At 45.7% G+C, this 21,577-nt stretch overlaps 1 protein-coding gene across 1 annotated transcript; it reads right to left on the bottom strand.

Moving 5' to 3' along the window:
* Positions 1-3,007: 3,007 nt before the first annotated feature.
* LOC122451832 (centromere protein S) lies at positions 3,008-14,544 on the bottom strand. Its single transcript, XM_043484809.1, has 5 exons — positions 14,384-14,544; positions 11,346-11,469; positions 10,217-10,250; positions 5,296-5,362; positions 3,008-3,436 (listed from the first exon to the last, which is right to left on the bottom strand). Exons 1-5 carry the CDS (start codon positions 14,435-14,437, stop codon positions 3,296-3,298), a joined length of 420 nt encoding a protein of 139 aa, XP_043340744.1. The 5' UTR covers positions 14,438-14,544; the 3' UTR covers positions 3,008-3,295.
* Positions 14,545-21,577: the final 7,033 nt, after the last annotated feature.

Raw genomic sequence — 21,577 nt, 5'->3', positions numbered from 1 at the left:
GAATCATGGTAGCTCACCCAACGTCTTATAGCTCTAGAATATTTTGAAGATTTTGTTCCATGAACTCATTGAACACTGAATACCTAGCGTGTACTACATAGAAGGACGAAGACCATCCACCCTGACAGGGCTGTTCCAGCCTCTCTAAGGGGCAGGATACATGCTCTGCAAATGAGAGAACAGTAAAATTTCGGTGTGACATGTGCCAAGGAAGGTTATGAGCTGCAGGCCGGGGAAGGCTTTGTCATCTTGTTACCGGCTGCTTTCAAGGAGGTGGCAACATATCTTAGTACTTCCAGGTGAGGGCTCTAGACTAAATTCCTGGTTTGCCATTTAATTAACCTCTCTAGAGTCTCAGGTTCCTCATCTATAAAATAGGGATAAAAACACTACTTACTGCCTATATCATAGAATTTGAGAATCAAATAAGATCATGATAAGCACCTAACACAAGTGGAAAACACAACAGGACTCACATTAGGAACTGTCACCAAGAAGATATCCTGGGACTTTGCTGGTGGTCCGTTGGCTGATCCAGGAAGATCCCACACACTGCATAGCAACGAAGCCCAGGCACCTGAGAGCCCATGCTCTGCAACTAGAGGCCACTGCACTGAGAAGCCCACACACCACAAGAGAAAGCCTGCACACAGCAGCAAAGAACCAGCACAGCCAAAAAAAATTTTTTTTAAAGAAGGTACTCCAAGTCCTTATTCCCCACAGTATAAAGAAAAGTTCCCCACCACAAAACAATGGAAATCCCTGGTGAGAGTCATGAAACCCAAGCAAGGGCTCCTCCCGTGTGCCTCTGCTGCCCATCTCAGGCTCCAGGGACCCAGTATTCATGGGTTACCTGTCTGTGTGTGTGTGTGTCTATGTGTGGCCCTACACAAGGCACCAAGTGATCACCATTTCCAAGCCCGCCCATAGGGAGCTGACAATCTAATGTTTTATGCAAGAAAGTGTGTTTCTGAAAAGATGTACTATGGGAACTTGGATTAAAAGGGACTCAGTACTGGATTATTTTGAAAAAGGGAGATTGTTTCTTCTAAAGGGCAGAACTAGGACCTAGATGGAGAAGGCAATGGCACCCCACTCCGGTACTCTTGTCTGGAAAATCCCATGGATGGAGGAGCCTGGTAGGCTGCAATCCACGGGGTCGCGAAGAGTCAGACACGACTGAGCGACTTCACTTTCACTTTTCACTTTCATGCATTGGAGAAGGAAATGGCAACCCACTCCAGTGTTCTTGCCTGGAGAATCCCAGGGATGGGGGAGCCTGGTGGGCTGCTGTCTATGGGGTTGCACAGAGTTGGACACGACTGAAGTGACATAGCAGCAGCAGCAGGACCTAGATGGAAGGTGAAAGACTTTTCTCTACACACAGAAGAAACCTGCAACAATTCAGTGTCCACTAACAGAAAGGGCACTCTGCACCTAAGGAGTTCAGGAGAGCCTAGGGGACCTTAGTCATCAGTGCTGTAGAAGGGCTTCCTACTTGGTGAGAGGACTGGACTCCATGACCTCTAAGGGTTCTTTACAGATTCCACAATTCAGTAAAGGCAGTAAGCGGGCCCTGATTACACTTTCCCAGACGTCTAGGTGTCGAGGTACCAGCTGTATGTGACAAGTGTCAACCAGCATATTCCAGCTGTTGCTGTGTATAGAAGGGGATGCTTTGGAACTTCCCTGGTTTGTTAATTTAGTAATAAAAAACTAACGCAGGATCTTTTATTTCACCTTTTTTTGAGGAGTTGGTGTAACAAGAAAGACAACAAACATTATAAATGTAAATTGCCCCAACTATGTTACCAGGCCACATCTATTTCAAAGATGTGTGCTGCTTTATATGGCCAGTCAGCTGGTTAAACAGTTAATAAGTCTAAAGTTCAGACGAGCTTCCAGGACTCTAAGGAAGCAAGCCTGTGAGAAAGAGCCCTGCAACTCCTTTCTGCCAATGGTCAGCAAAGATGGAATGGGAAAGGATGACTGACATCACATGGACATGCCAGAGTAAACTAAACCCTGAACAGAACATGCAGTGGGCAAGAGGCAGTTTCTGAGAACTCAGGGTTACACCCAGCTACTCCTTACAAAGTCTGACCACCCCTGTGTTATAATCCCTGAAGAATGTGTGGTAGGACCACTTGTCTAAAATATAAACAGGTAAGGGACTTCCCTGTGGTCCAGTGGCTTAAGAGTCCACATTCCCAATGCAGGGGGTTTGGGTTCGATCCCTGGTCAGAGAACTAGATCCCATTCAACTAAGAGTTCACATGCCGCAACTAAACTTTCTTTGTGCCACAACTAAGACTGGTGCAGCCAAATAAATAAATCAGTATTTTAAAGTAAATAAAAATACTGTGAAAATGTGTGAAGAAATACTATCTGGAGCACCTAGAGTAGCACCTGGCACACAGAACGGACGCTGTAAATGCTGGTTCCTCTTCTCTGCTGCTATTGTCCCAACGGGTTAAAAGGCACGCTCGCCCTGGCCCTCTAAGAAACCCCAAGGAGAAGACAGCAGATCTGGGATTCCTGGAAGCATCATCTCTCACAACCTGAAACAGAAGGCGCACACTGACCTGTTTGGAGGAGTAGTCAGATTTCTTCTCAAGCAAAAGTTCCATCCAGTGTGGCCAACCACAATTACAAAATAGCCAGAGAAAAGTCACATGAACTGTTTCTGAAGAAAATCACCTTTAAAAAGTGAAAAGGACCATTTCCAAATATCCACCCTTCTACCTTATGATCACAAGTGACAAGTGTTTAAAAAACAACATTGGTGGACTTCCCTGATGGTTTAGGGGTTAGGATTCAGTGCTTTCCCTGCCAAGAACCCAGGTTCAGTCCCTGCTTGGGGAACTGAGATCCCACAAGCGGCATGGTACAGCCAAAAAAGGACTAAATACATACAGCTTTAGTCATCTTTCAGGGATTGTCAGCCTGAAAAATTATATAAAAGAATGAACATGTGATTTTTTTGCTTGAAAAAGTCAACCATATGTAATTGCTAACATAATTTTATTAACACAATAGATACAATTTCCAACATATACCATTCAAACATGCCCTTTTCATGTGCTTCAGTAAGACATGGAAGTATTTTGCTTAAGAGTTTCCACTTCTCTTTTAAACCAGCTTTTGTAGTCAATGACTTGGAGAGTACAATACAAAAAGCAGCCAAGACTTTTGTCTTTTAATCTCCACTTACCCTTTCAGAACCCTCATTGGCATTATGTGCTTTTAGCCACTCTGCCTGCTGAAGGCTGCTTTCTCCAAACGGCAACAGGGTTTAATTCTCACTTTCCTCTACACCAGCCTCTGCTGACTCCACTGAATTTCTGTTTTCATCCTCCAACTTCTTCTTCTTCTTTGCTTTTCTTTCCAAGTTAAGCTGAGCGATGTCTTCATTTTTCTCTGTGATGTATTTTAGCTACAAAAAATATATATATTTTTTTAAACGCCCCATTGAGCCCCTTGTTTGGGGGGTAGGGGTGGGCAAGAATACCACTCCCTTCTCCAGGGATCGAACCCAGGTCTCCCACACTGTAGGTAGAACGCTTTACTGCCTGAGCTACCAGGGAAGCCTCAAAAAAATATTTTTTAAATTACATTTTTACCTGATTGTAAAGCCATTGATAAGTCTAGTCAGGGAGGAAAAAATCTATGCCATTTCCCAACCACTCCCGCCCAGGGTTACATTCCTCGGAGTTAAACACAGCTTCAAATTTTTTTTTCTGGAAGAAATCAATGACAAAAGTCAGCTCACTGCTTACTCACATAGGAGCTCCTTGAATAATCAGAAGAATTAAAACTTGTAGTTTATGAAAGACATTCCAATCACAAATATACTCTACAAAACACAAATAAAGTCAAAAGCCCTAAATGTACCCAACTAAAATTATTGCACAATTCCTGTGTACCAGATCCTAGAGACACAAGGATAATAAGACAAGGTCCTTGCCCTCAGGGAAGATTTAGTCAAATGCACAAATTTAGCTGCAACTCTTCAGTAATAGGCTTCTGTCAGACGAAAAAAATTTAACAGTCCAAAATTAAAACAACATTCTGAGGTAAATACATACGCAATAAGCAGAAAACTTCCCAATTAATAGTCTAAGATGACTTGCATCGCCAATTCCTTACAAAAGATAGAAACTGCTTACTGAAGCTGATAAGTTACAGTTCCGAGAGAGAATTTCGGAGGAGAGAAAAATGTCTTTTCCACTGATATGCAGCACCACCAGGCACCGGAGCTATTAGAAATCGTATCATCCTTAACCTTGACTTAAACTTTAGAGAAACAATATTAGAAGAGCAGAGATAGAAAAAAAAAGTCCAGTGGAATCAGTACTGGATTCAGGGTTTGAAGGTTAAGGGTCAGCTGTCAACAAGAAAACTTCATATTTAACTTTGGGAAATTACTTAACTCTAGTAGTCTGGCCTATAAAATGGGGCTAATTAGTCATGCTATGAAAAACCCTCATAGGGTGATTGTGAGCTTTAAATAATGTGTATAAAATATGACCTACAGAAGTCCTGTGTGAAATGTCAGTGCTACACAAGTTCATTCATTCAACAGCTACTCATGAGCCCCTACTGTGGGTCAGGCCCTTTTCTAGGCATGGCAGATGGAGCCAAGAAGAAAGACATAAAAATCCCTGCCCTTAAAAAAAAAAAAAAAAAATCCCTGCCCTTGTGGAGCTCACATCCTGGGGAGGAATGTAAAAGTATTTGGACTGCTAAGATCAGACTAAGTCAGGAAACCTCACAGGCATCCTGATCTGCCATCGGCCACAGCCAACTAGCCTGGGACGATCCCAGCATCACTGTAAAGTGAGGGCAGGACTGGGATGATGTCTCAACATCTCCGCAAAGACAGAAAATGTGCTCAACTGCCTGCACACCCCAGATGTACTGATACTCCTTCCACACCTGGCCCACCAAAATTGTGGGCTCCATAACAAATCCACCCCCTAGATACTGTAGCCTGTGACCTGTGTCTGACAGGTTTCTGCTGTAGCTGAAACATGGGACCAAAGTTTTGAGATGTTACAGAAAAGGCAAATTATGAAATCCAGAGAGCGCTGATTAGAAAATTTCAAATTGACTTAGCAAGATCCATCATTGTGAAAGAAAGACTGTAAATTACAGGCAGGTCTGAGCGGTTGAAGCGTGTCTCATTTTTAACGCAAGGTGCCCTGGGGGAATCACTTCGTGGATGCCAGTGATTAATTGGGAATAATGTATTCTGATGGGAAAGGGGACTGAGGAAAGAAATCCATCTCTCACCAGTGAATGACTCCTCCTGGCTAAGAGCTTCACATCTTCAGTGTTAATTGTGCTTCTTTTCCCATGTCTGTAGAAAGGGCAGAAACAATTCGCCAAAATGTTTCATATTATTTAAAGTTTTGATGAAACACAAAAGTTCACGGCCAGACTTCACATCAGCAAGGATCTCTAAGTAGCCCATCTTTTCAGGTGAGGGTTGTTAAGTGACAGTGACACAGAAATGAGTGAAGTGATGAGCCAAGATCCCAATTAAATAAAGAGACTGAGAGCAAGCAGAAGGCGATCTGTCCACCTCCACTGGAGCGCCGAGGGTATCTGGAGAATGTGAGCTTGGAGAGGGATGAGAGGCATTCAGCCTTCCCAAACGGCCTGCTTGCTCACAGCGACCACCACGCAGAAAGAAGCGGGTCTGTGCGGCACCTCCAGCGAAAAGAGAAAACAGCACAGAGCTTACAATACAAAGATCACTGCTGCTTAGATGAACGCTAAATAGAAGAAACAGAGAATTTCCACAAAGCACGGCTTTGCTTATACCAAAGTCCTAATGCTCTTCTCCAAAGGCTACATTACAGGGAGAAGCTTGTGCACGTGTCCCTCCCTAACTAGGAGATAATGTGTCCCAGACACAGCCCAGCTAGGACAAAGAACATCCTTTCAACTAGAGTCTGTTTCTTGCTCACAACGCGGACTCAAGTTCTTGTTCCAGTTCTCTTATCTCTGCTTTAAAAGGTAATCTGAGACAATGAGCTCTATTCAATAATTTATTACCCTAATTACACCCTTTCTTGCCATTTCTAACTTCTTCCAAAAATAAGTAGGAACTTTTAAGTTGGAATAAGGGGGAATCTTTGTGTTCTTAATAACTATCAGAGTGACCAGCACATGGCAAGTCCTCACTAAATATCTGTTGACTTAAAGATAAAACTCACAGAAATTATACTCTGTAATTTGACCAGATTAGTCCTTTATATTCTGCCAAATGTGAAAAGATCACATGCCATCTCATCATGATGGACAGTATCTGACTATCCTGGGATAATATCCATGTCAGAAGATAACGTCTCATTAGCCACCTGCAAGGACTAGCACAGAGGAAAGGGGGCGGGGTGGGGGGAGTCAGACAGAAAGTGACAGAATAGTGACCACAAAGCTGGTCCAGAGGTGCCCTGTGTGGAGGATATCAGGAACCAGAGACATGCTGTGGCCCTCGTCTCTATCACACGACAAGTTGCTCTGTTGGTGTTACCATCTTCCTGAAGGGCTGGACAAAAGAGTAAGGAGGAAGCAGCACTGAACTATTCAGCATGAGATCAGCATATATGATCACAAGACGTGTTCAGCAAACAGCAGAGCCAACCCTCTCCACCACTCAACTGGTCACCTGGTTTCTCTGCACCGTGTTTTAATGATGCCACTTTCCCAGATGGAGGGGCAGGTATATCCTATGCCAGCCACCGCACACCACAAACTCTCCTAAATCAAATCTCTGGCTCCAGAAAATTACTCTAGAGAACAAGGCAATTTTTCATACAACACTTTTAGCAACACAGGTTTTAAAGACTATTCCCAAAATACCCCTAAATATTCATTGGAAGGACTGATGCTGAAGCTCCAATACTCTGGCCACCTGATGTGAAGAGCCGACTCATTGGAAAAGACCCTGATGCTGGGAACTGAGGGCAAGAGGAGAAGGGGGCAGCAGAGGATGAGATGGTTGGATGGCATCACCAACTCAATGGACAAGAATTTGAGCAAACTCCGGTAGATGGTGAAGGATAGGGAAGCCTGGCGTGCTGCAGTCCATAGGGTGGCAAAGGCTGACGTGACTTAGCGACTGAACACAAAAATGCCCCTAGAACTCATTTACCATAGAATACCTATCTTCTTCAAAATGTTTCATCTTTACCATGTTAACATTAGGTAACTAGACATTAAATGAAGGAAATTCACAACTTAAGTGGAGAGATTATTTTCCAAAGTTTATAGGTGAACTGAGTTTACAGTGTTTACAATTTAAGTGCATTTTTTTCATAGAAACATTGTTACAAATACTAGTTAGGTTCCCAGCCTCCAAAGACTATTTAATAGGTAGCCAACTTGAAATAGCAGTATATATTTCAGATTTCTCAAAGTGGGGTAATATAGGAGCAGGGATTATGTTAATAGGGAAAACTCAAAACCATAGGATAAAGGTGACCCTCTGGGACTATCAATTCTATTCAGTAGTGGTGGTTTAGTTGCTAAGTTGCATCCAACTTTTGCAACCCCACAGACTGTAGCCTGCCAGGCTCCTCTGTCCATGGAATTCTCCAGGCAAGAATACTGGAGTGGGTTGCCATTTCCTTCTCCAGGGGATCTTCGAGACTCAGGGATCGAACCCAGGTCTCCTGCACTGCAGGCAGATTCTTTACTGACTGAGCTACCAGGGAAGCTTTTTTTATTTTATTCAGTGATAAACATTTTTTCCCCCACACCATGGCATGCAGATCCCCAACCAGGGATTGAACCTGGGGCCCCCTGCATTGGAAGTTTAGAGTCTTAACTACTGGACCACCAGGGAGTCCTATTCAGTGATAAACTTTAAAACAGGATATTTTTTTTTAACGGAATGTTTTGACAATGTAAAATTAAGACAACAGATAAGTCTTCAAAGAAAATCTGCACTTGAATTCGCTCAGAGTTCTTAGGAAGAAGTCTATGGAGTGCTGGTATACACCGCTAAGCACCGCAGAAGAGGAAACATCTCTAAGTAAAGCCTCTGACAGTCTTGCTCAGAGAGCATCAGCTGACGGCCTCTACACAGACTCCTTTACCCAAAAGATGAGTCCTTCCTTATGCAGCTGACAGTCTAAGTGATGCCCACACATCTCTGCCCCGTGTGTGCGTGCTAAGTCACTTCAGTCATGTCCTACCCTTTGTGACCCCATGGACTATAGCCTGCCAGGTTCCTCTGTCCATGGGATCCTCTAGGCAAGAATACTAGTGTGGGCTGCCATGCCCTCCTTGAAGGAATTTTCCCTACTTAGGTATCGAACCTGGGTCTCTTATGTCTCCTGCATTGGCAGGCGGGTTCTTTACCACTATGCCACCTGGGAAGCCTACCTCTCTGCCCCAGGGCCCAGCAAAAGGAAGTAAGCTTCTCAACTATAAAAAACACACAGGCGAAAAAAAAAAAAAAACACAGTACCTGAAAACTTAACGTGTTACAATGCTAAATAGCTCTAATTTCATTTTTACTTCTAGTATTTAAAATGTGTCATTGTCTTTTCCTACAGCTAACACAGAAATGAGGAGGAAGCTCACAGCTGGAGACTTGCTACTGGCATGTAGTGGGGAGAGGTGAGGGATGCCACTAAATACCCTACAATGCACTGGACAGCCCCCACCAGAATGAGGAAATCATCCAGTCCAAAATGTCAACAGTGCTGAGGTGGAAAAACTCTGATCTATATTGATAAACTCTATGTTCAAATCAAATGACCATCTGTCTACCAATTTACATTTTTGTCTTCCTTTGTAATATAAAGGACTCATATTTAAAAAAAAAAAAAGAAGAGGGACTTCCTTGGTCCAGTGGTTAAGACACCATGCTTCCAATGCAGGGGGTATGGGTTTGATCCTTGGTCAGGGAACTAAGATCCCACAAGCCCCACAGCATGGTCAAAAAAGAAAAAAAAAGAAGAAAAGAAATGGCAAAGGGTTTCCTTGGTGGTCTAGTGATTAAGAATCTGCCTGCTAATTCAGGGGACATGGGTTCGATCCCTGGTCCAGGAAGATCCCACATGCCCTGGAGCAACTAAGCCTGTGCATCACAACTATAGAGCCTGTGTGCCTAGGGCCCGTGCTTTGCAACAAGAGAAGCCACCGCAGTGAGAAGACCTTGTATGGAAACTCAAGAAAGCCCAGGCGCAGCAATGAAGACCCAGTGCAGCCAAAAATAACATAAAATAATAAGTCTTTGGAAAAAAAAAGATGGCAAGTAAAGGCAGTAAATGTATTTCACACGAGACTTGGGGTGGGGGTGGGCGCAGGTAAGGGGCAACCACCTGAATTAACGATGATAAAACACAGGAGCCGTCAGTATCCCATATATTATCCCAATCCCTTTTGGCCAAGTTGAAGATGCTAAGCGGTTTTTAGGGACTCATATACGCAGGAATAGGCAAGATTTAGAGCCTGCCCTCTGAGAACCTACTGCTTTAATTCATTCAGAATATTCATCGAAGAAACAAAGAGCTATAGGAGAAAGGTGAAAAGTATGGGGTGTGGGAGAGGCTGGCACCAAATCACAAGTGGGAGCAAATTAGAAAGCTTTAGCCCTTTCAGGCCTTCGTCATTCAAATTGCTTCATAAAAGCAATTCGCTGCAATTGTTTTCAATTACCTATGGAACTAATTGAAGAGAGGAGCATAAATCAACTATAAAAGCTAACACTCTACCAGCTGAAAGCCAGTCACACACACTTTTCAAGGAGCCTGTCTCACTTGTCACCAGCAGGCAAATGCAGGGCTGATGGGGCCGTGGGCTGTATTATCCCGACACCTGCATGCTGCCCCACGAAGCAGCCCAGCCCGGCGCCCAGCCTCACACCCCAGCACCACACCACCTGCAGAAACAGTCTTAAAAGCAAGCGCATCATGCACAGAATCCTGGAGACATGACTCACACCTTTTTAACCTGGAACTGAATAACTTCACTTCCCTCAACGACAAATACGAGGAAAACTTCAAAAAATGCCCAATCAAGTCTGAATGGACATGATTAAAGCAGATGTTCCACTCTTACAGAATCATGATTAGAGGCAGTCTCCACAAAACATGGGGTGGGGAGGGGTTCAAGCTTCCTTGAAATTCACCACCAGATGGGGAGCATCAAAGCACGGAAACAAGCCCAGCATCAGACAATCAAGCTCTCTACCCACCTTGCAAACATCTCAAGGTCGTTGGCAAAATTTTCTGAAAGAGAAAAAGAGATGTGCTTTAATTAGCCTATCTCAACCTTAATTCAGAAGCATAAAAGTGAAATCTCAATGTCTACAGTAAGTGTAGTGACTACTACAAATCCTTCTGAAAGTGAGAGGAGGCCCTTCGGGCGGCTCCACTGCTGGATTCATTACGACCTCTGTGTCCTCCCTGCCACGTCCACCCTTCATTACAAACCTCTGGTAATTGTGGCTACACCTCTCCTCCCTAGAAACTATCCCTTAATTTTAAATTGTGCTAGGAGTTAGGGCTTGTGAAGACATTCATCTCCCCTGAAGTCAAGCAAATACCAGCTGTCAAACTGTGGGTGATACAAAAAAGTTATAAAGCAATGAAACAAAAAAATTAATGTCCAAGGACTTCCCCTAGTAGTCCAGTGGTTAAGAATCGGCCTTCCAGTGCAGGGGACACAGTTTCTATACCTGGTCAGGGAACTAAGATCCCACATGAAAGAAAGTGAAAGTGTTAGTTGCTCAGTCGTGTCCTACTCTTTGTGACCGCATGGACTGTAGCCCACCAGGCTCCTCTGTCCATAGAATTCTCCAGGCAAGAATACTGGAGTGGGTTGCCATTCCCTTCTCCAGGGGATCTTCTTGACCCAGGGATTGAACCTGCATCTCCTGCACTGCAGGCAGATTCTTTACCATCTGAGCCACCAGGAAAGCCCCCAAGATTCCACATGCCACCAGGCAACTAAGCCAGAACACCACAACAAAGACCCAGAACAGCCAAAATTAAATAAATAAATAGGGCAGCCTGTCCTAGCCCTTGTTAAAAAAAAAAAAAACTAATATTCTGGGTGGTTTAAAACAATAAAATAAAGGTGCTGATGCCCCCCTGTTAGTGTAACAGAAAGAAAAAATATATAAATCTTCTAATAGAAAAAAACATAGCTCTTCCCATAAACTGAATCTTACAGCCAATAGAAGAAACATTTCATGGATGGTGTCCAGTGATAATGTTCTCTGTCTGTTGGTGAGATACGTCATGGCACCCACCCGCATTTCTCCCAGGCAAAATCAACCTCCAGGCTTTCCACACACCCGCAGGAAGACCAGGGCTGCGTACCACACTGTCGGAAGGTCACCTCTGAGATCGCTGCAATGGTTTGCTTGCTGAACTGCATGTCTTTGTCCAACGCAACTTCCTCGCAAAGACAACCAACCGTGTAGTGAACCGCTGCCTTTAGCCTCTGAAGTAAAATCAAAACACTTCATGGGTAAGACTGCAAATAAGAGCTCTTCACATCTTAAAAAATGAAGACCAAGATGGTCTGCTCAGCCTAAATTCCTTCGGCACTTTCCATAATGGCTGAGTGACTTTTCCAGTGCACTATAACACCTGTGGCCAGCGATTTGTTATGTAAGCGAATATTGAAACATCAAGTCAGTAACATTCAGGTAGCACATATTAATACCAACGTGTTAGCACAGGCCTTCACCCAGCAGGCACTTGGCACATAAATGTGGAATAACTGAGTAAAGTTACACAGGTGCCTCCCAGATACCAGTCTGCCTTCTCTCCCCGCTGACCTGCCATCGTCATTCCTTATCGTTACTTCACTGAAATCATCACCATTAACTAGGAAGAGATGTTTCTACAAGTCACATTCCAGAGACCCCACTGATTCATGTTTCTGCAAAAATATCCCCTGGTCAATAATGTGCCAGGTATCTGGGGAACACAGTGAGAAAAGAGAGGGATTTTTGCCCCTAGATGGAAGTTAATCAAGCAAAAACAAAAGGACTGGTCCCTGTGCTTCAAGTCCTTGCCAGCCCCAGTCCTGCACGAGACAAAGGATGAATATCAGGACAACACTGTAGAAGGCTCCCGAGGGCACACTGGATCCTCCTCTGATTTGCTGGTTTGCTAGCCCACCTCAACAGGACCCTCAGCGCTCCTTAGCAACACCTTCCAGTGCTGGAAAACACTTCTTCCGCATGCGGAGGAGTAAAGAAACAAAACAAACCACGCCAAGGTCTCGGTCTCATGTCAACAAACTTGCTGAGCCCCGTGTGCGCGCCACCCATGCTGGGGACGGAGCTGAACCGGATGTAGTGATGGCTGAACCCAAGACAGCGTCACCTCTACCAGCAAGTGCTCATGGCAGAGGCGAGACAAGGAGGGACTGCAAAAACACGAGTCCAGGGCCCGAGGAGAGGCCAGACAGGTAAGAAAGGGACTTACCTTCCTTCGTTTCAGATGTCACAAGAGCAGGTAAGTGGAAAGCGTTGGTGGAAAGAGACAAAGAGACCACCACCCTGGGAGGAATAAAGACCCTCCAAAGTCATCTTTTTGTTAGGTATGTGTAGAGGTGTGGTTAGGGATAGGGGAACATTCTCATTGCTCCAGAAGATTCCTCCATCCTTCCCCCTCGTCCACTTCCTGGAACAGGTTAAGGGCCTTCTTCAATAGAGGCTAAGTCATGCCTGTGAGCGCACAGTTGCTGACTCACATCCGATTCTGCAACCCATGGACTACAGCCCACCAGGCTCTTCTGTCCACAAGATTCTCCAGGCAAGAATACTGGAGTGGGATGCCATTTCCTCCTCCAGGGGATTTCCTCCACCCAGGGATGGAACCCAGGACTCCTGCAGGTCTCTTGCCTTGCAGGCAGATTTTTTACCAATGAGCCATCGGCTTGGGTCAGAGGCTAAGTTACTAAACTCTAAATTCCTCAAGGGCAGGACCCTTCACTACTGTTCACGGCTGTCCACCTAGTGCCAAGAACACCTAGCTGAGTGAACAGTGGGATCCTCCATCAGTTCACCACTGCACAGAGGATGAGGTTCAAATTTCTCAGTCCATCTTTGCAGCCTGACTCACTTATTCAGTAAGTATTTATTGTCTGTTGAGAGCCAGGCTCTGTACTAGGGGCTGAGAATACAAAACTGAAAAGAACAGTCCCTGCTCTCAAACAGTTTATCTCCCACATCTTTGCCATGAATGGACTCTTCGAAACCACCAATGTCATGAAACCCAAAGGAGGTGGACAGCAGTTCCAGGAGAGACCAAAGCCAGGACTAGACACAATGCAGGATCCCCGACTAGATCCTGGGTGAAGGAAAAAAAGGACCATGACAGAATATCTTTGGGACAACTGGGGAAAACTGAATATGGATTCATATTAGATAACAGGATTTTATCAATTATCAAGCTTCCTGAATGTGATCAGAGATTATGACCTTGTTCTTGGAAGAAGCATGTTGAAGTATTAAAACTTAAAGGTGAAGCATTAAGTGTACTTAATTATCAAATAATTTCAAGAAAAGAAGTAAGGGAGCAAATACAGCAAAATGTTAACTGGTTAATCGAGGTGAGGGGCACATGGGTGATGAATGCGCTAACTTTGCAACTTTTTCTGAAGGCTCAAACTTCAAAATAAAGGGAGGCGATGGGTAAACAGCTTCTGAAATTTAGGAAGCGCCCCTTTCCTGAGTTCATTCCCAATTCTCTTCGATTAATCCTCTGAGATTCTTGGTTTTTCTCACGACTCTCCCACACGGCATTTATTCGCGGTGCTGACTGAAGGACTGAATACCAGCAACTATGCTGAGACCTGGTTATTATCACCCTGATTTTTCCATCTAGGAAAATGAGTTCGGGGAGAGTCAACACAACACTCTGTGCGGAGTCGAGATTCGAACCCACATCCGATGGGTTCCGGAGCAGGGCGGCCCGTGTTTGCACCAGGTTCCGAGGCCGTCTCCTCCCCCGCAGGATGGACGCACAGATTAGAGGAGCCAACATTTCCGGAGCTCGTGCCGCGTGCCTCATAACAACGCTGTCCGAGAAGGAGACTGAGCCTGTCACAAAGCCAGAGGGGCCTCCGCCGCCGGACTCCCGGTGCACGGCAGGTATTTCCCCCGAATCTTCCCTCTCACTCAGCCACCCCAAGCTCCGACCCGCGAAACCAAGGAAACCTCCTCCCAGCACCCCCCGCGGCAGCCGGGTCAGCTCAAGCGCAGGCGCCAGAGGCGGCCGAGCTCGGCCTCCGACCTGGGGCCTCTGTACGAAGACGAGGCTGGGCTGAGGCGGCGCCTGTTTCCCCGCAGAATCTCGACGCCGTCCTTCCCCAGCCCCGCCAGGACCCCATTCTCCTGTACCTGTCGGTAAGAGAAGCGTTGCTGCTCCTCGGCCCCCTCCTCCTCCTCCATCATCTCCGCAGGCGGACCCTGGCAGGCGCGCCAGGACAGAAAGACGCGCCCCCCAGGGCGGCCTGGTCGGATTTTCCCGCCGCGGCGTCGGGCGACGGGCCGCGCTGGGGGCCAAAGCGCGAAGCTGCCGGCTGCCTCGCGCGCCCCCTGGCGGCGACTCTGGGAAGGGGGCCTCACAGCGCGCCTGCGCCCGCCCCGCCCCAGCCAAGCTCCCGGGGGACCTCAGGCCCAGCTCTGCGCCCCGCACAGTTGTCAACACCAGCTCTCAGAAACAATGTGTGTGTAGGGCAAGGGTTCGCAACTCGGTTGTAAATTCCATGCGGCTGCAACCTCGATATGCCTTGCAAAATCTAGTGTGAGGTTTTTTTTTTTTATAATTCTATAGTGTCACAAAGTCAGATCACTGATAAATATTTAATTTCTATCCCCTTCAGCGAAAAAGTTTATCACCCCGCTACCGTTGCCAAAGGAATATAGTTTTGACTCAAGTGTTAGCTGATTTTCCTTTATGTTAAGAATTAAGGAACTTACCAGGATTCCCTGGCGGTCCAGTGGCTAAGATTCCGCACTTCCACTGCAGGGGGTGCGAAATTAATCTCTGGTGTGAGAACTAAGAACCCACATGCCAGGCGGCCATGAATTTAAAAGAAAAAAAAAGGAAATAAGGGGGAAAAAAAAAGAAATAAGGGACTTCTCTCGTGGTCCATCCAGTGGAGTTCAATCCCAGGTGAGGGAGCTAAGATCCCACATGCCTTGTGGCAAAAGAAAAAGGAAAAGAGAAAGCAGAAGCACTATTGTTTACCAACTGAGCTATGAGGGAAGCCCTGTAACAAATGCAGTGAAGACTTAAGAAAAAAAAAAAAGTGAAAAATAGTGAAACCTAACAGTTACATCTTCACTGCTTCCAAACTTTCTTCAGTTATTTTCCTCCTTTCCAGCTTCACTCTGGAGTTTCACTTATTTTTGGATGACATGAGGAAGAAACTTCTCTACTGAACTGAATAATAGTGTCAAGTACTGGAAGAATATTTCCTCAGCTTATGCTATTCATGCTACAAAGGGTACAGACGCCATGCACATTCAAGTTCAATCTGCATTATTAACATCCGCCACCACCACCCCCACTTCCATAAGCAGTCAACAAGGAATTAAACCCTGATTTGCAGGTTTCCTTTGTGTAAATACTCCCACTATTGCCAGATTTCAAGCAACCAATATGAAGAAGCTGAACTCAGCATTTGTTACAAACTAGACTTGTTTGACTCATTGGAAAAGACCTGGATGCTGGGAAAGATTGAAGGCAGGAGGAGAAGGGGACAACAGAGGATGAGTTGGTAGGATGGTATCACCGACTCGATGGACATGAGTTTGAGCAAGCTCCGGGAGTTGGTGATGGACAGGGAAGCCTGGCGTGCTGCAGTCCGTGGGGTTGCAAAGAGTCAGACACAACTGAGCGACTGAACTGAACTGAGACTCGTTTGAGAGTTGAGCCATAAAGAAGGTTGAGCACCAAAGAATTGATGCTTTTGAACTGTGGTATTGGAGGATACTCTTGAGAGTCCCTTGGACTGCAAGGAGATCAAACCAGTCAATCCTAAAGGAAATCCATCGTGAATATTCGTTGAAGGACAGATGCTGAAGCTGAAGCTCCAATACTCTGGCCACCTGATGAGAAGAACCGACTCATTGGAAAAGACCCTGATGCTGGGAAAGATTGAAGGCAGTAGAAGGGGACGACAAAGGATAAAATGGTTGGATGGCATCACCAACTCAGTGAACGTGAGTTTGAGCAGGCTCTGGGAGATGGTGAAGGACAGGAAAGCCTGGCGTGCTGCGGTGCAGTCCATGAGGTCGCAAAGAGTCAGACACGACTGAGTGACTGAACAACAGGCTTGTTTGACCCACAAGCAGCAGGCCTGACACTGAAGTTTGCGGCAGAGAAGGAGTTTGTTGATGAGGTCACCACGAAAGGAGAACACAGATCCAACTCCGAGGGCCAGAGGCTTGAGATAGTTATGGGATAAAGAATCAGGTGGGGATGTCCCCAGTGGTCCAGTGGTTAAAACAGTTAGAACTCCGCCTTCCAATGCAGAGGGGTACAGGTTTGATCCCTGGCAGGGGAACTAAGGGCCCACATGCCACAGGGCAAGGTCAGATTAAAAGCAGCAAAGTAGGCATGAGGAAAGATGATTGGAGACAGGGAAAAGGTGAGGCAATCTGTGTCCTGCACCAGGCCAATTTTAGGCTCAGGGTTCTGAACTGGTCTTAGCTGGTCTGAACTGGGCAGGAGCCAACTCCAAAGTTCTGGAAAACAGAGTAAAACCCCCGTTACTATAGTGACCCATACATCAGAAGCGTTATCTGTAGGGCTGGTTTCAAAATCTAGTGATACATTACCTTGACTATGTGAAGTTCAGAGGGTATGCAGCTAGAGAATGGGTAAAAAAAGCAAGTCAGCAGGCTTAATCAGTAAAGAAGCTGCAAACAGAAAGGTTTCTGACATGCTGTTCCCTTATCTGCTGTTCTGTAGGACACACACTGAGCTTCTGTTAACCCTTTGGACGTGATTTCACACAGGGAAGAGATGCCGCACACCCACCATTCAGACACAGTAGATGGAAATAACCAAGAACAGATGATAGAAAAATGTGCAACATAGTAGCATAATTGATCATAAGTGATGACTTTTGAGTTTTTACTGTGTTTTTAATACAATTTTTTAAGTCTGTATTTATGTAACTTCTTTAATTTTTTTAATGTCTTTATAAAAATCTGTTTGTTGGACTTCCCCGATGATCCAGTGGTAAAGAATCTGCCTGCCAATGCAGACACGGCTTCAATACCTGATCAATACCTGATCAATACCTTCAATACCTGAGTCCACACACCATGGGGCAACTAAGCCCGTGCACCACTACTGAGCCCATGAGCCACAACGACTGAAGCTTCATGCCCTAGAGCCCGTCCACAAGAGAAGTCAACTGCAACCATAAGAAGACCCTCATGCAGCAACAAAGACCCAGCTCAGCCAAAAATAAATTTTTTAAAAATCTGCTTATTTGTTTTATCTTTTGACCTAACCACATGGCCTGTAGGATCTTAGTTCCCCAACCAGGGATCAACCCCCCACCCCCTGCACACACCTCGGAGTCTTAACCACTGGACCTTCAGGAAAGTCGCATTGTAACTTAATTCTTAGTAATGGCTGTGTTTGTCTCTAGTTTTCTCTTCTCTTGAAAATCAGGCATTCACCTCTCGCTGTAGGAACTGGCTCTGGCACACTTCTGGCCTAGCACATAGTGTGCACTTATTAATCCCAAGTGGAAAGAATGTACTATGCTGAAATCAGTTTTTAAAGACCTGGGTGCTCAGCCTGCTTAACTGCGGTCCAGTGAGAGCCCAGGGCCCAGCTCGTGGTGGGGGCTTACCGAATGTTTATTGAGAATCTGACTCACAGCAGCATCTCAGTGAGTCCTGAAAAAGCAGAGGCTCCTTAATAATAGGCCAGCTCCCCAGGTCATCAGCAATGCAGGGGCCCCCAATTTTTTTAAAAAGAAATTTGACTCAGATATACATGTATCCCCTGCCTTTGAAAGTTTGCAGTAAGCCTCTTCGTTTTTTAAAATATTTATTTATGTGTCTATTAATATTTGGCTGCGCTGGCGCTTAATTGCAGCATGCGAGACCTTTAGTTGTGGCAAGCACACTCTCAGTTGCGGCGTGGGGGGATCTGGTTCCTGATCAGGGATCAAACCCCAGCCCCCTGCATTGAGAGCATGGATTCTTAGCAACCAGACCACCAAGGCAGTCCCTCGGCCACTTCATTTTTTTTACAAAGTTCTCCATTACTATGGTTATGGCTTTTTTTCTGGTAAAAGTGAAAATTCTCTTCCGGTTAGCAAAAACAGGTGCTAAGGTATGTGTTCAGTTGCTCAGTCACATCCAACTCTGTGACCCCATGGACTGTAGGCTCCTCTATCCATGGAATTTTCCAGGCAAGAATACTGTAGAGGGTTGCCGTTTCCTCCTCCACAGGATCTTCCCAACTCAGGGATCAAACCTACATCCCCTGCATCTGCATTGGCAGGCAGCTTCTTTACCACTGCGCCACCGAGTGGCAGAACTTGAACTTTCATGACGAGGGGGACTTATTTTCTAAAGCCTTATTGCAGTCATCAGGGGGGAAATAGTATTTTCAGACCTTCTCACACTTGTTTTACAGTGTAGTGCTGTGTTTACTTTTAACTCATGTTGAGAGCCCCTAGAGCCCTCATCACATCCCAGTCCTTTCCTCTATTCCAGCACCTTCTCACTGCAGGTTAAAATCATATCGTTTTCTCGACAGATGTAAAACCACCAAGGAGAAGAAGGGTGCACAGAGTTTCTTTATTTGTGCTTCATTGGAAGAATATACAAGCGGCCTCCCTCCTACTACCTCTATGGAGGAGTCAGGGATAGAGGAGAAAGAGGCTGCAGATGAAGAATCATACAGGGTTTCCTTTTGACTTCGCAGCCCACAGCTACCCCTCATCTCAGCTGAATCCTAAGCAGGGGAGGGGTGCTGAGGAGGCAGAAGTTCAACATACAAAGCCATTAGGGGTTGATTAGGGCTTCCCAGGAGGTTTTAGTGGTCAAGAACTTGCCTGCCAATACAGGAGACATGGGTTCAATCCTTGGGTCAGAAGATCCCATGGAGAAGAAAATGGCAACCCACTCCAGCATTCTTGCCTGGGAAATCCCATGGACAGAGGAACCTGGTGGGCTACAGTCCTTAGGGCCGCAAAGAGTCTGATACGACTGAAGCGACTTAGCACACACAGAATCTGAGGTGGATTGAATCTGCAGGTGCAGAACCACAGATTTGGAGGTTATAATGAGTATAAGTTATACACAGATTTTCAAGGGCGGGGTGAGCTGTTGTTCAGGGGAAGCTGTTTGGTAGGAACTGTTTTTACTGGATGAAAAGCTGCCATGTAAACTGGCTACTCTGTGCTCAGCCAGTCAGTTGCGTCCCACTCTTTGCGACTCCATGAACTGTAGCCCTCCAGGCTCCTCTGTCTATGGGATCTTCCAGGCAAGAATACTGGAGTGGGTTGCCATGCCCTTCTCCAAACTGGCCACTACGTGGCAGCATTGTGTCACAGCAGGAAACAAGGCCCTCCTGGTGATCACCAGGGATTAACACTCACTGAGCGCCGACTTGCTCGTGAATGTGCTCCAGGTCCCCTGCCGTCGGAGGTAGGTACTATTACCCCCATTTTATATATGAAGAGGGTCCCACAGGTGAAAGAGCTTTGCCTGAGGTTAAAATTGGCAGGAAGTGGTAGAGCCGATTTGAAGCAGCCTGGCCTCTGAGTCCACGGTCTTATCCTCTGCCCTGGTCCCACTGCCCTCACCATAAACAGGGCAAGCACAGTGCAGGCTTCCTGAGCCCTTTCCAGCTGCATTAAATAGGGGACCATAAATGTTGAATCATTTATTTTTCCTAAATTTTCACTGTAAAATGTCAATTCAAAACTCCATCTCCATCAGCTGTTACATATATTCTAGGAGCTGGTGGCCTTTTGGCTAAGATCAAGTGTCCTATAGGGGCTTCCCAGGTGGCACAGTGTTAAGGAGACCACCTGTGCAGCAGACATAGATACACAGTTTCGATCCTGGGTTGGGAAGATCCCCTGGAGGAGGAAATGGCAACCCACTCTGCTATTTTGCCTGGAGCAGTCCATGGACAGAGGAGCCTCTCCGGCTACAGTCCATGAGGTCAGAAAGTCAGACACAACTGAGTGACTGAGCACAAGAACTCATGACGTCCGGAGCTTCAGATTCTCTCACCACCAGACAAATGGTTACAGCAATGTGTGACTGTACCCACTGGCCACACTGAGCGGTATGATAACCTGGTGATTGTATATGTGGATTCTGGCTCAGACTTCAGTTCTGCAGGAGCTCTGTGACCTTGGACAAGTTACTTCACATCCTCAGGCTTTGTCTGTAAACTGGAAATAATGATAGGACCTCTTTCAGAGGTTTTGTATGAAATGAGTAAACTTAAAACAGTGCCTGGCACACCCTCTGTTAGCTATTGTTATTCTCATGTGTGCCATTGACTACTATATGAGACCCTCAGGAAAACCCCCAAATAAGGCCAGAGTTCCCAACCTCCCCATGTCACAAATTGTCCTTTTCAAAGGAAGCATATTTGGCAGATTATACTTGAAAAAAAAAGAAAAATCTCCTGACCCACATGTTCCTCTAGAACTCTCCACTCCACCATCAAGAGGTAAAGCCTAATACTCCTTCCCTTGAACTTATGAATCTCTTGTAACTGATATAATGTGGCTGAAATAATGCTCTGCTATGTCCACTGTTGTTGTGCAGTCACTCAGTCGTGTCTGACTCTTTGCGACCCGATGGACTGCAGCACGCCAGGCTTTCCTGTCCTTCACTGTTCTTCCAGAGCTTGCTCAAACTCATGTCCATTGAGTCGATGATGCCATCCAACTATCTCATCCTCCATCGGCCCTTTCTTCTCTTGCCTTCAGTCTTTCCCAGCATCAGGGTCTTTTCCAGTGAGTCAGTTCTTTGCATCAGGTGGCCAAAGTTTTGGAGCTTTAGCATCTGTCCTTCCAATGAATATTCAGGGTTGATTTCCTTTAGGATTGACTGGTTTGATCTCCTTGCAATCCTAGGACCTCTCAAGAGTCTTCTCCAACACCACAGTTCAAAAGCATCAATTCTTCAGTGCTCAGCTTTCTTTATTGTCCAGCTCTCACATTCATACATGGCTAATGGAAAAACCACAGCTTTGACTAGACGGGCCTTTGTCGGCAAAGGAATGTCTCTGCTTTTTAATACACTGTCTAGGTTTGTCATAGCTTTTCTTCCAAGGAGCAAACGTCTTTTAATTTCATGGCTGCAGTCATCATCTGCAGTGATTTTCGAGCCCAAGAAAATAAAGTCTGTCACTGTTTCCATTGTTTCACCGTCTATTTGCCAATATGGCTAGGCCTTAAAGGCAAGGTGTTGTTTGTTTTGTTAGCTGCAACACTGAGCCACCAAGTAAGATGTTTGCCTCAGTTGAGGCCACATGGTGAGGCCACTATGTACCTTTCCAGCTGATAGCCAGGGCTGAGGTCCCAGCCA

The sequence above is a fragment of the Cervus canadensis genome, chromosome 13, assembly GCF_019320065.1.
Source record: "Cervus canadensis isolate Bull #8, Minnesota chromosome 13, ASM1932006v1, whole genome shotgun sequence".
Classification (NCBI taxonomy): Eukaryota; Metazoa; Chordata; class Mammalia; order Artiodactyla; family Cervidae; genus Cervus; species Cervus canadensis.
Note: the sequence above shows the minus strand (reverse complement) of the source record. Positions and strands in the feature narration are given on the sequence as shown.

Bases quoted from the DNA above. Each gene is read 5' to 3' on its own strand.
- LOC122451832 (XM_043484809.1), bottom strand. From the start codon at position 14,437: ATGATGGAGGAGGAGGAGGGGGCCGAGGAGCAGCAACGCTTCTCTTAC. The intron at 10,251-11,345 runs GTACGCAGCCCT...TTTCTCTTTCAG, and splicing joins GGTGACCTTCCGACAGTGTG to AAAATTTTGCCAACGACCTT. The intron at 5,363-10,216 runs GTGGGTAGAGAG...CCCTTTCTACAG, and splicing joins GACCTTGAGATGTTTGCAAG to ACATGGGAAAAGAAGCACAA.